Here is a 12794-nt window from a genome sequence, read left to right as displayed (position 1 = left end):
ATACAAGGTGGAGCTAGATTATCTTAGAACTGGTGCAGCAGTGTCTCACAAATCATCGTGCCATTGTACAAGGCGCCTACAGACTACTGGCAGGGTTATCGACTGGTTATCCAAATAGTGGGACAGAACTTGCCTGCCAGATCTGGTTTTGGGTACATCCTGTCATCCGGTGTGTTCCCTCGGTTGGCAGGGCTCAGGGACAGCACCAGCAGTTGTCCACACTGTTGAGGTGCAAGGGTGCAGCCTGCACAGTCGGGCCTGGCCCAGCTGGCACGCTTGGGCACGCTTTGGAGGGTCGCCCAGGCCAAGGGCAGGAGGGATGCAGGTAGGCACCCTGGTAGGAGGGCAAGGGAGGGACCTTCTGTGCTGACCAGAGAATGGTACCTGACCCATTCTATTCACTAGTGTGGGCATGACCAATTAATCCTGAAAAGTCTTCCTCTCTTCTATGCAAGCATCGCTTATAGAAGACAACAGTCAACTATAAATACCATAATCTTTAATGAGATTTCTGGGCTCACATTTTTGACTTTAATTCATACTAACATCTGAAGTATTTACCTCAGCTGGATGTGACAAATCCTTATGTATCTTCCATTTAGGAAATATTTAAGCATATCACTCTTTCATGGTGATAAATCTGTCCTTTATGCACTCCTCAGTCAAAACGTATTTGTAAAAGAGCTGGCCAAGCTCATATACTGGGGAAAAATAATGGCTCCATTATGTGATATCAACTGTTGAAATGTCTCTTGAAGCCTATGGGCAATTGCTCACTCTCTCAGTGGCCAGCAAAACTGCTCACACAATTGCTGGTCAGGCAAATGAGTGAAGTAAACACACAAATAGCAGGGCTAGCCTCTGTATTTCAGAAATGTACAGTCATTTCAGAAACAGAAAAGTTATTCTTTGTCCTAGTTCTATGTCCTAATTCAAAAAGGGTATTAAAATTCCATATTAGCCAAAAAATGAATGTGCCATTTCCCTGGCCTAGGCCTCACTGTCACAAATATGAATTTAAACTATCTTATTTGAACAGTCTGAGGCCTGACCATATCACACCTGAAAGACAAAAGCATTTCACAGTTTCCCTAACCTCTTTGGTGTGTGTCTGGACGATCACGAAGGTCAGGCTGCCTGCTACAGTTTTTATCTCTATTAAACAATGTATAGATTGCAGATTATGCTCCGTTAGAGCAATGACTGTCCCTGTAGTATGCTTTGATTTGCAGAGCTAGTACATAGAATAGACACTTTCAAAAATACATATGCAAACACAATCTCATCAAATTGATGTGTGATGCTCAGTGTGATTAGCCTTCCTCACTCTGGCTTTCCATTGCTGGGATATCACTTGTTGGTCTAGCTCATGAGTGGGGACATATGTACAGTGTGTCCAAGACAGTGTTTATTGCTTTCCACATTAGTTCTTTGAGGGAGATTCTGAACACTCGTACTCTCCACCCACCATCTCCTCTTCCTTTGTGTCAAAATGCAATCCTGACTTGATAAGGATGCTAAAAGGAGCTCAGATGGCAGAGGAAGCCATATCTTCACTGTCCTATTCTGGAAATATTGTACAGGAGGGGGAAAAAATGATGTGTGCATTTTATAGCAGACATTGCCGAAAGGTTCCTCCAAAGCTGGATCACTTTGATTCCTGCAGTCTAGGACTGTAAATGTGCTTAGTCCATTTCAAGCAAATTCTATTGCAAATAGCTAGCCACCACTAGCCAGCTACTGGTAATCAGTGTGATTGAAATTAATGTGATAGCAAAGTCATAGCCCTGCCAAAACTGAAAACAATGTCCTGATAAAATAATCCCCTGCTGTAAAGATGTTATGAGCATTATAAACTCATTCATTTTTAAATGTTCCTCAAACGGGTTTCAAGTCTGTTCTGAGGTGGTCTCCAAGTCAGCAGGCTCCCTTTTTTGTTAGTTTTGAAATAGCTATGTTACCTGCCTTTCAGTATATTTGTACCATGCAACTGTGCCTACTTGTTGTGATTAAATAACAGGTCACGGCTTTTCGGTTCATTTTAATTTCCCAGAATTGCATGCCAGCTTAGCAGAAGAGAAAAATACATAAGAAAAGAGATGGGGAACTGAACAATCATACTCAGAAAAATGCGGCGAAAACGCATCCATAAAATTCCGTGACCTTTCACCCCACCCTGAGTGCATCAGAGCTATGCACATCCTAGATCGAAGAGTCCTTCCTGAACGTATGTTGTTGTCTCTCCCTGAGCAGAGAAGACATGCACGCAAGTCAGGAGATTGGCAAAAAGAAAGGCTGAGTAAGCTGTTCCACAACGCCAGTTCCAGAGCAGGTTTCCAAATCTTCTCTGAATACGCCGCTAATTAATAGGAATGGCGCTGGATAGTCTTCTTTCAAAACAAACATCCTGATATTCCATACACATTTCTATCAGTGTGAATGGCTTGTGTTGAAATGAACAAGATTTATTTCCTTTTTTGGGTCTTAAAATCTTGGGTTTGGGTCTTAAATGCATGTTAAAAAATATATAAATAAATTTGTTTGCAGAAGGAAAGCTGATGCTTTAGCTATGCCAGAGTGAAAACGGCGGTTTGAAATTGCTATGACCCTTTGCTGGACAAAGTTATACAGAGGTAGATGCTTCTGACAACATGCTCTTGTTTTTGTTTGAGTCAGATATACCAAGGTGGTTTTAGTGATGGTTTGTGAGCCAAACCCAACCTTCTGGCCACTGCTTTGCCTCACAGGAGCCACTATCCACCGCATCTACCTGGGAAGAGGCAAGCAGGACAGGAGGCTTCCTACTGCACCTCGTCATAGAGCCCGTTCTGCCTCTCTGTGGGGGGAAGGAGGAGTGTGAGAGAGAGGGAGAGGTGAAGAAAGGGGAGGAGGAGGGGGCACAAAACCTGTCACCACCCAGTGATAACGTTGGTCCTCTCTGAGCTGTGCCCATAAAGGAGGCACTGAATTGCTCTTGTTTGGGTTTTTTGTTGTTGTTAATAATCATAGTTTTAATTAAAATACTAATAGTTAAATACAATGCCTAAGGGCTCATTGGAACTTAAAGCCACTTGACTGTGGTGCTTTGAGTTGTTCTTACAGCTGTGAATAGCTGTACAGCAGCGATGCTTTAGCCTGACCCTTTCTCCATGCCAGTTTCCTGTGACTCAGAAGTGTGGTGATGGGTGGCAGGGAGCCAAGGTTATCTCTGTGCTAGTGTAAAAACACCAGCTGAGTTCCTTGGCTTATGGTTTCTAGAAGTAAAGAATTTGGTCTTTGCAGGTGACTGGAAGAAGCACATGAAAAAAAAAAGGCAATATGAATTGGCTCGTGAGACGCTGAAGAGTCGAAAATTCCACTTTGGTTGACTCTTTTCTAATTCTGATTTTACAGAGGTGTTAATACCCTGTCATTGCTTTCAGAAGAACAGGTGAGATTGGAATGATCCTCACTACCGAATACTAGAAACGTCAATAGTCCCCGAAATTTCGGCGCATGCTAGTTAACTGACTCATAAAGAAAATTAGTCGTAGCCAGAATTTTTGATGTATACAAGCATCATGAAATGTCCCAGGGAGTTAAGAACCGTAAGAACCATATGAGTCACTCATAAACAAGCAAAGTGTTTTGAGCGCCTGCCTTTCCATGACAACGTATAATCAGGAATGATGAGTGAAAACACCCTTTATAAACTGCTTCCTACCGTGTTGTAGAACATCCCATTGTGTGGAAAAGGGAAGGTGCACTATAACTCTCTTTGCACCTGGCCTGCTTGCGTAGCCAAAGTTTTAGTTCTGTAACCTACATTAAATGGTTTAAATGTGTATCGTATGGGAAAGATAAAAGTTCTATTTTTCTCATGGGAAAGTACTCTAACCATGCTGTGGTTTTTCCTTTGTTTGAAGAAGGGACTTCAGACCAGAAGCCTTAATGGCCAAATCCGTAGAATTTAGTATTTAGAATCCATTCTACATTATGTCAATCGTACCATTTCTAGCTGAGAAATTACATGCAAATTACAGCTTTATCAATATCAAATCTATTGCCCTACCTGTTATCATGTCAAAATCTGAAAATTTCAAAAACTTACGTAGCTCATTCCCAGAAAAACACAATATCTAATTTATGGCTCCATTGACAATGCTGTTTTAATTAATTTTCTTCATCCTATTTCTTGTTCCTCTGCTTCTCATATCTCATCTGTTTGCATTGCCTAGATTTTAATTAAAAAAACCTCTCCTCTCTAAGGAGCAATCTGAAGTGGCAAAAATAATCACTTAAAATATTACACTCATTAAAAAATTGGCTGCAGTCAAAGCCATGCATTTTCAATTTGCCGACAAACGATATTTTAGTTTCCTTTTAAAGTGCATTTTGTATTTGAATAGCATGCGCCAGCCAGCCTGGCTATCAGAGATGCTCCTCCAGCTGGGTGGGCTGCGTGACAACTCCTTAATGGAGGAAATTGATGGCTTTCTGCTCATGGAGAGGTGAAGGCATACTGGGCAGATTTCTTTCCATCTGCCACTAGCCCTTTGCAAGCTGGCACTGCCCAAATGCCCAGCACACTCATTCCAATGCAAGAAATGTCGCCAAAAAATAAATTGTGAGGCTACAGCTGTCTGAAAGAATCATCGGGGCCATTAGGCCCAGGAGAGAAAATATGAAGAGGTGTGTCACTACTTGTCTCTGATAAATACCTAATTAAATGGTGGTAAAGATGACTCTGAATACTTTGAAGACACAGAGGTGAACAACATTAACATGGGAGTGTAGGAGTCAACCTTGGGAAGATGATATTCAGTACCTCAGCCAAAAATCTGTTCCACTGATGTTTCCTGTTGATGCTTTTCTGAATGGCACAGTTGCATCATTTAGTTGCACTCTGCTCTCCAAGTAAAGAAATTCCACACTATAAAGCCAAGGGGTATTTGTTGGTTCACAAGTTTGACCTAAACAACTAGGACAGAAGCCTGTTTTGATGAACTTCAGCGCTTCTGTTGCTGCTGCCAATCTTTATCTTTTGAGCTTCTAAAAATCTTCAGGGCAGGGACTGTAGCTCTGGTTGTGACGTTGGCTGTAGGGTGGCTGTTGACTGTGGTCTAGCTGTTGATGCTTGAACCAGTTCATGTGGCAGGGTGAACTGGAGACTCCAGAGGTCCCACTCAGCCAACAGGTCACACCAAGCGTAGCAGATATCTTCCGTATCTTATGTGGTATTGTCATACAAAATCATTAAAAATATAGAGATTTTTCAGCTGTATTTACAAGATGTAGGATCTCAGGTCTCACTTAAAAATAGGGCCCTTAAGCTATTTAACTGCTACTGAAAATTAGCAGCATTAGTATCTATTTATGTAAACATAGACAGGCCATGTTGGAAAGTAACTGCTTCACCAACACCAAATCCAATTTCCCTACTTTTGCTAACAGAAACCCAATAGTTTTGAACAACCTTAACTGAGACCTTTCTGAATTTTAGATGATCAATAGGTTTTCCTAAAAACACCTACGAAAAGAAGGTGAAAACTGTATGTAGAAGATGTAAAATGTAAGGAGTAGAGAGTAGGATGGAAAGGGCAAATCCAGGAGAGTTTAGTTTTGAAATCATGCAGTACCCTCTCCCATGGTACATTCCTTCAAATGATTAGCTATCGTCCTCCTACTGTACAACAGAAGGTTCACCTGAATTAATCAGACTTGCCTTCTCATATAGACATAATGTCTCAGAACTGTATTCATAGACTAGAAATATTCATAGATAATTTAAATTATTTGATTTTAGAGGAATGCCTTGCATATTGACAATCTGGAATAATATTTGCTAGCAAAACTGATGGTGAAATCCACTCTGAAATCAAATGTTTTGCTTGTTTAACGCTTGGTTCTTCCATACTGCTTTGCCATGTGATGCAACATGGTGTAGTATAATAAAACAGGTGCTATCTAACAGGCTAGTTTAATAGATCAATTTACCTGCAGCAAACACTCCACAAATCAAATCCATGTTAAACTAGTAAAGTAAAAATCAGCAATTTAAGCTTTTTTTTTTCAATTGTAGTAGCACAATTGCAGAATCAAGGAACGCTGACCAAGGAATATGCCACTGTTGCCTCTTCAGACACAAAACAAAAAGACATCCTGTTTTTCAGTAAATTAGGATCCATTAATAAAATAAGAGATGAGCTGGGGCTGGGGAGATGTGGGAGTAAAAAGAAACAGTGCAAGTAAGTGGGGACAGTGTTTGACGGATGATATCTTCTGGGGAATTTGCCAAGCGTGATGGACAAAATGGGCAAGGGCACGCAAGTTTAATCATCTCACCAGCAGACATAACGGCAAGCATCGACAGTCAAGGAAAAGTAAGCCACATGATGGTGCATGTCAGACGTGGTGGAGGTAGGTGATGATATGCCATGCAGGAAAGAAGCAGTGGTATTATAGCTATTCAGTAGACAAACTTTAGAAACCCCTAAAATTCACAATGAAGATTAAATTGAAAGCAAATCCAAGCATGCTGAGATATGGGACTACATCCAACCAATTTTCATTTTGCTCTATTCATACTAAGCAATAGCTGAACAATTGCAGCTAGTGAATGATAGTATTGGTTGTGCCAGATTAAATTAAACTGATTTTTTTTTTCCCTTGGGATGACCACAGTCCCTGAACACAACTTGGCTTCTCTCCTTTTGGCAACAGGCAAGGGTTGCCTATTTAGGAATACCACAGTTTACTTATTGCAGGCTGGTAGTCCCACTCCTACCGCAAATAATGGGAAGTAGCTACTGTTTGGGAGTGTCTACATTCAAGTGTCTGCAAGTGTCATGTTCTATTATGTAGGTAATTTGAGAGAAAACTTTGTTTAATGAAGGTTATCGGAGTTGTCAAAGGATTTATTCTCTAAATTAATATTACCTCACAAAGTGGTTAACTTTTTATTGTGGTAATTTGTGCAAGGGCAAACTAGGTGTTTCACGTGCTTATAGTCCCCCGTTAAATACAAAATTGAACACTGCTTTGGTTCTGAAACTACGGCTGCTGCTTCTGTGGGAACAAGGAGAAATATCCCATACATTGCTGCTTTTAGTTAAAAATTTACTCGGCAGCGTAATTTGTTCTTACCTTATAAATAGTTTGATAAAAATATAAATAAAAATGAATATGATATAAATAAACATAAAGCGGAGAACAAACTGAATCTTAAATTGATAAGAGATAACTATATCTGCATAGGAGAGCTACATAAACTGCAGTATCTACAGTTTAGGGAGAATTTAATCTACTTAGTTTCAAAAACCAGTACTTGTTTATTTCAGCTTTTTTATCACTTCAGTATGACAAAAGACGGTAAAATTCAATCCTTAAATACTGGAAGTATATAGACTACCACTGCAAGTATAAAGCCTTTAATTTGGGGAAAAGGCAGCATAGTATGTAAATTATACTTTAGTTTTCACTTTCTAAAGCCTTGGATTCACATCCTGGGTTGAACCCAAGAGAAAATGAGTCTGATGGTTTCAATTCTTTCTCTAATCTGTTCAGGCCCTATTACAAAACTGCAAAATAATTTGACACAGTCAGCAGTCTCTTGGATGTTGAACAAGACTGACAAGATAGTTGGGGATGGTGCTTTGTAGAGCTTTCTTCCCCCCCACCGGAAGATTTGGCTCAGTGCTCAGCATCGTTATTCCCCACTCTGCAGCACATCGGATGAAGAAGAGTAGTACGGGTAACTACAGATGGCGACTGCTTGACAAATGAAAGGGAAAAAAAGGAAACCAGGTGCTAAGTCTAAACTGGGGGGGGGATGCTTTTACAAGCCAGAGCAAGGTGGCAGGTCAAAGAGGGTGATGGCGTGAGCAGAGGAGATCCTGCCCTTCCCTGAGTGCCGTGGTTCACGCAGACGGGGCCGATCCCCGACCGCTGCTCCGCTGCCACCGCGGGCACTTTCCTCGGGTCCCAAATGATGGTACCTAACCAAAAAGGGACCAGAACTTGATGGGCCTCCCTCAGAACACCTTAAGAACCCATACGTATGTTCTGAGCATCTTTCATATGCTTTTTAAAGATAATGACAGTATATTTTTTCCTTTATAGGTGATCAGAATTACGAAAGCCGTTAAACCTCAGTTTGAACTTTGTCTTCTGTGTAGCTGTTTTACACGAGATTCAAAGCTAACAGGAACAGAGGTTCTGAGCCATAAGTGGTGTGGTTCATTAATACATAGTTTAGGTGTAAAATGCGTATTCGTAAAGGCAGGGTAGCTTTATGTAAAACCATAAAGATAGTTTTATAGAACTAATGAAGTAAATGATCCTTCTGTATCCTTCTGAGCTTTCATAAAAGGTTGATTCTACACCACCATGTAAATAATGACATTTGTCCTTTTGCCAAACTGCCTATTTATTTACCTTCACAACCTAGAGGAACCTCCAACAGACTTACTACAGTAAATATTTTGCTAGACAGTAGAAGGGCCTACTAGCGTTAAGTGATAATGGGGTTGTATCTGTTTTCTTATTATTTAAATAGCTGGCTTTCATCAAGCAATAAATTACTAATGGCATGCCCAGCGATCAAATATACACTTACATGTAACTTAGTACCTGAGAAATATGTAAGGCTTATAAAGGATTTTCCAAAGCTTGTGTGCAATAATAATAAATAGCTCATTAAGATTTATTTCTTTGTTAGGAGCTGAATGCTTGCATATACGTTTGAATTATCGGAAGTTTTAGCTTGAATATTTATGTTTACTGTATTTGCTTATTTTGACTGCTTGTAGATAAAAGGAATTTTGTGGCAGATTGATTGACAGATAAAGGCCTATTTCCTTTCTGTTCAGCAAATGAAGAATAGTCTGAAAAGCAAAAAACTGCATAGTACAAACAATATTTTCCAAAGAGAAGTAAAATATAAACTGTTTCAGTGTTTTCTCCTAGTTACAAAATATGGTTATATTTTTCTGCTGTTTCAGTTTTAGCAGCTGCAGTTGGAAGAGCAAGAATTGTGACAAAATCCGTATCATTTATGTGATAAATATAACCAATGACTTATCAGCATTTCAAAATCTTACTATTGCTTTGACCTTTGTTTGGAAGAAAAATATTTTAAAAGCAATTTGTTTATTTCGGCAGTTGAAAGAGGCTTTACATTTTTGTAGTGTATTTATTTAAGTGATATTCAGTGATAATAAGACACAGAGCTGTTCTCGTACGACTGTAGACCAGAAAATCCATGTACTAAACTCAGACTTCAAGTATTTTTGTCCAATAATGTCCACTGACACCCCTAAAAATGAAGTCATATACTACGTTGCTAACTATGAATTTAATTGCTAAATTATAATTGAAAATTATCAACAAATGAATTTCAGATATTTCTTTTTTGCACTGATAAATGAAAGAAGAGCTATAGAATGTGACTGAATGTGTTATTTTTTTACATTGTTGATAAAATCACATAGACAAAGATGTTTTGGGCAGTTTTAACTTCTTGCCACACCCTTCTCTTTGTTAAAAATTAATTATTCTCTGATGTGGCATTACCGTGACCTTTTTAAATGCAGCTGAGGTGACCATCATACTTTCCTTTGGCAAGTTAAGAAGGCTTTCACAGACAAGAGCACGCTAAATAGATGATACTGAAAAGGTCAATGCAATTTAGCATTAACGTATTGCTTTTTCAGATGCTGAACTGTGGTTAAGAATGGAGAATTATTCTGATTAATCATTTCTTATATCCATTTTCGTTTTTAATGTGGCCAAGATCTCCCAAAAAAAAGTATTTGAGGTAATTATTACTTTTATCTCTGTTTGTTTGAAAACAAACAATTCAAGAAAGCTCCTCATGGATAGCTTTTCGCAGGTGAACGCGGCCAGCGCGTCGAGGTAGGCTGGGCGCGTTTGGGCACCCAGAGCATCTTCCCCTCAGTTCAGCCTCTCGGTTTTACTGTGAGAAGGATTAGCCGCAGAACAGTTCATAGAACAGAAATGTGTTACTTTGAAAAAGATAGTTTGCACTAAACATAACAAACAGCCTTTTCACTCCTACGCTTCAGGCCAGAAGTTTGCCGTATGGCAACGCGGAACAACTTTTCGTGCAAACACCTCTGCTGGCAAGAAGTCAGGCATGGAGATCCAGCATGTGTTTCACAGAACTAACCTCTTAAGCTGACAAAATATCTGTAACTATATCGGATATTCTACTGAAGTTTTTTGCACATGCAGTTGTGATTAGTGGTCCAAGTGAGGCAAAATGGTAGTATCTTAAAAAATAAATGCCACTCAATGACATGGTATGTATTTTTTCTATGCAAGCACAGTTTTACATGGGTCTGCAATGTGTTTGTAGGGGCGCAAGTGTGAAACAAGGAGGCAGTGAGAAAGAGAGAGGGTGATAGTCCATTTTTATGTTTTTTTTATTTTTATTTTTATTTTTATTTTTATTTTATTTTTATTGTTTCAGGCATTGGTGAGTTGCTAGATAATGTAACAGCTCTCTCCAAGCCCCGATGGTATGTGAGCAGGACAGCTGCCCTTACAAACCAGTATAACATCCTCTCCTGTGTGCTCCTTTTATCTGTAGCATAGCTGCCAGTCAGACGGAAACTCCATCTACTTCCACGGCACAGAAGGCAGCGAATTCAATTTTGCCACGACGCGAGATGTGGACCTTTCCACGGAGGACGCCCAGGAGCAGTGGGCAGAAGAGTTTGAGAGCCAGCCTAAAGGGTGAGTGCCTCTTCCCCGCGCAGAGCTGCAAGCACACATGCAACATCGCTCCAGGGAGCAGAAAACTTAACCTGAGAATTGCATTCATCTTTGCAGTGTGGTTATAGAAGATTACTAGGAAGAAAAAAACCAGCAACAGTACAGTAAGTAAAAGATAGTTGCAGATTTTAGGAATGGAGAAATCAGGAAAGCCCAGGAGGAACAGTCTGTCTCTAGACTATTCTCTCAGCAAAGGTGTTGTTAATGGAGAAAGTCATGCTCGCGAATCATACCGTAATCCTGAAAAAACACACGATGTTGGTCCGTTTTTCATTGGGTCACACCTGGGTGTTAACAAACTCCTATCCCTATCAAATCACATCCCCTGAGAAACTTGTCCTCCCTCTGGATCCCTGTTCTGAGCCAAGCTTTGGCATAAGCATACTCTGACCTGTGAGGTAGCGTGAAGGGCCGGAGGAGGATTTCAAGGCACGGCAGGACAGCGAAGCAGCATCCTTTTAATTCCCGACACCGAGAGCATGGCCGAGGCTGTGCTCAGTCCCAGCGGCTCCGGCCAAGCGGTGACGGGCAGAGCCCCTCGCTCCTGAGCACGGATGTCCCGGTGCTGCCACACAGATTCAGCAGCAGCGTGCAGGTGCAGAGATCAGCCGCATCTGCTGTTCCTTGGTGCCTGTGCAAGGGCTGAGGAACTGCCTTACATTTTACTATTTTTACTTTAAACACATATATTGGGTTTCAAAGAACACCTGTAAAGCTTGAGCTAGCAAGGATGCTGCAAGGGTCCAGAAAGGAAGGGAAACCATCTAGAAGAGCAAAGCTGAAAGTCATTGCACTTTTATCAAAACATAATTGGGTTTTTGGAAAAAAAAAAAGACCTGGTAGATAGGTGTGACTTTATATTTTGTTATTTTATATACTTCAGTGTATAAATTCTGACAAAAAGAAAATAGCCAACAATTTCAGTATGGTCTTAATTCTTTTTTATTTTTAAGAAAAATAATAGTGTTAGACACAATAACCCCAGGGCAATAAAACGAGCAGTGAAACACAGATACACGATGAAGCACATATACAACAATGAAAAACATATGCTGTTAATTTGTGGGTCTCTACTGAATACTGATTTCAACCTACAAAATACTTTATATCATTGGCAGCTGATTCAAATGCTGCCTTTCTTGTGTCTAAGGTAAAGAGCACCTTTTCAAAAGATATTCTAATGTGTCCTGTGAACCCTTGGTTTATTTTAGGCTCACAGAAAAAATATTCACTGGGAACTCTTTCCCAGTCTGAGTAACCAACCGGTGATGTAGAGGATACTGGACTCTGTTGTTGTCATGTCACTTCAGAAACTTCTGTTTTAGATAAAAGAAAGAAAACAGATAAAAGAAAGAAAATGAGTATGCTTGTTTTATGTTAGGTGACCATATAGACTATATTTGAGATGTTCTCTCAGGCTCTTTTTTGTTTTGAAAAAACAGGATGGGAGTGTTACTTAGGGCATATCTGCCTTTTTGGTAGAGCCTGTCTCTGCTGAACCAGATGTTTAGCTGAGCTAAGTCAGCCAGACCCTTCTTTGTCAGTTGTTCTAATCAAGACCCTTCTTTCTAAGATAATGAGTAAACTTGTAAAAATTACTTGCAATAGTGAGTAGAAATACTGAAATAAAATGTTTGTACCACATCCTAGTTTGCAAAGACACAACTTCTCCTGAATTAAGCACATTGCATTTTCACTTTTCCTGACTCCAGACAATCTGCTGCTGTCACTGCTCTCAGCTAGGAGCAAAGGCAGGGCACAGGAAGCAGATACGTTTGGCACTGCTTATCCTGCATATGGTCACAGAAACCGGATCCTGTTTGGGCCACGTGCATGTAAAATCTCTGTTGTGCAGTGGCCTGCTAACTTTGCTTTCCAAGGCACTAAGCAGCACCCACCATGTTGGTTTGGTTGGTTTTTTTTTTGCTTTTCAAATTTTACTATACATTTGTGTAGAGAAGTTGATAAGAATGGAGATTTAAATTACATACAGCCACGAATAAACAGTAAACTCCTCC

General features: G+C 40.1%; 1 protein-coding gene across 1 annotated transcript in view; it reads left to right on the top strand.

Annotated features, from left to right (window-relative positions):
• RELN (reelin) overlaps nt 1-12794 on the top strand; it is a 294455-nt gene that overhangs the window by 169667 nt on the left and 111994 nt on the right. Inside the window, exon 11 of the mRNA XM_068931206.1 lies at nt 10592-10737. Within this exon, the coding sequence (XP_068787307.1) occupies nt 10592-10737 (146 nt within the window). The remainder of the gene's footprint in view (nt 1-10591; nt 10738-12794) is intronic.

The sequence above is a fragment of the Struthio camelus genome, chromosome 1 (assembly GCF_040807025.1).
Source record: "Struthio camelus isolate bStrCam1 chromosome 1, bStrCam1.hap1, whole genome shotgun sequence".
Lineage (NCBI taxonomy): Eukaryota > Metazoa > Chordata > Aves > Struthioniformes > Struthionidae > Struthio > Struthio camelus.
Note: the sequence above shows the minus strand (reverse complement) of the source record. Positions and strands in the feature narration are given on the sequence as shown.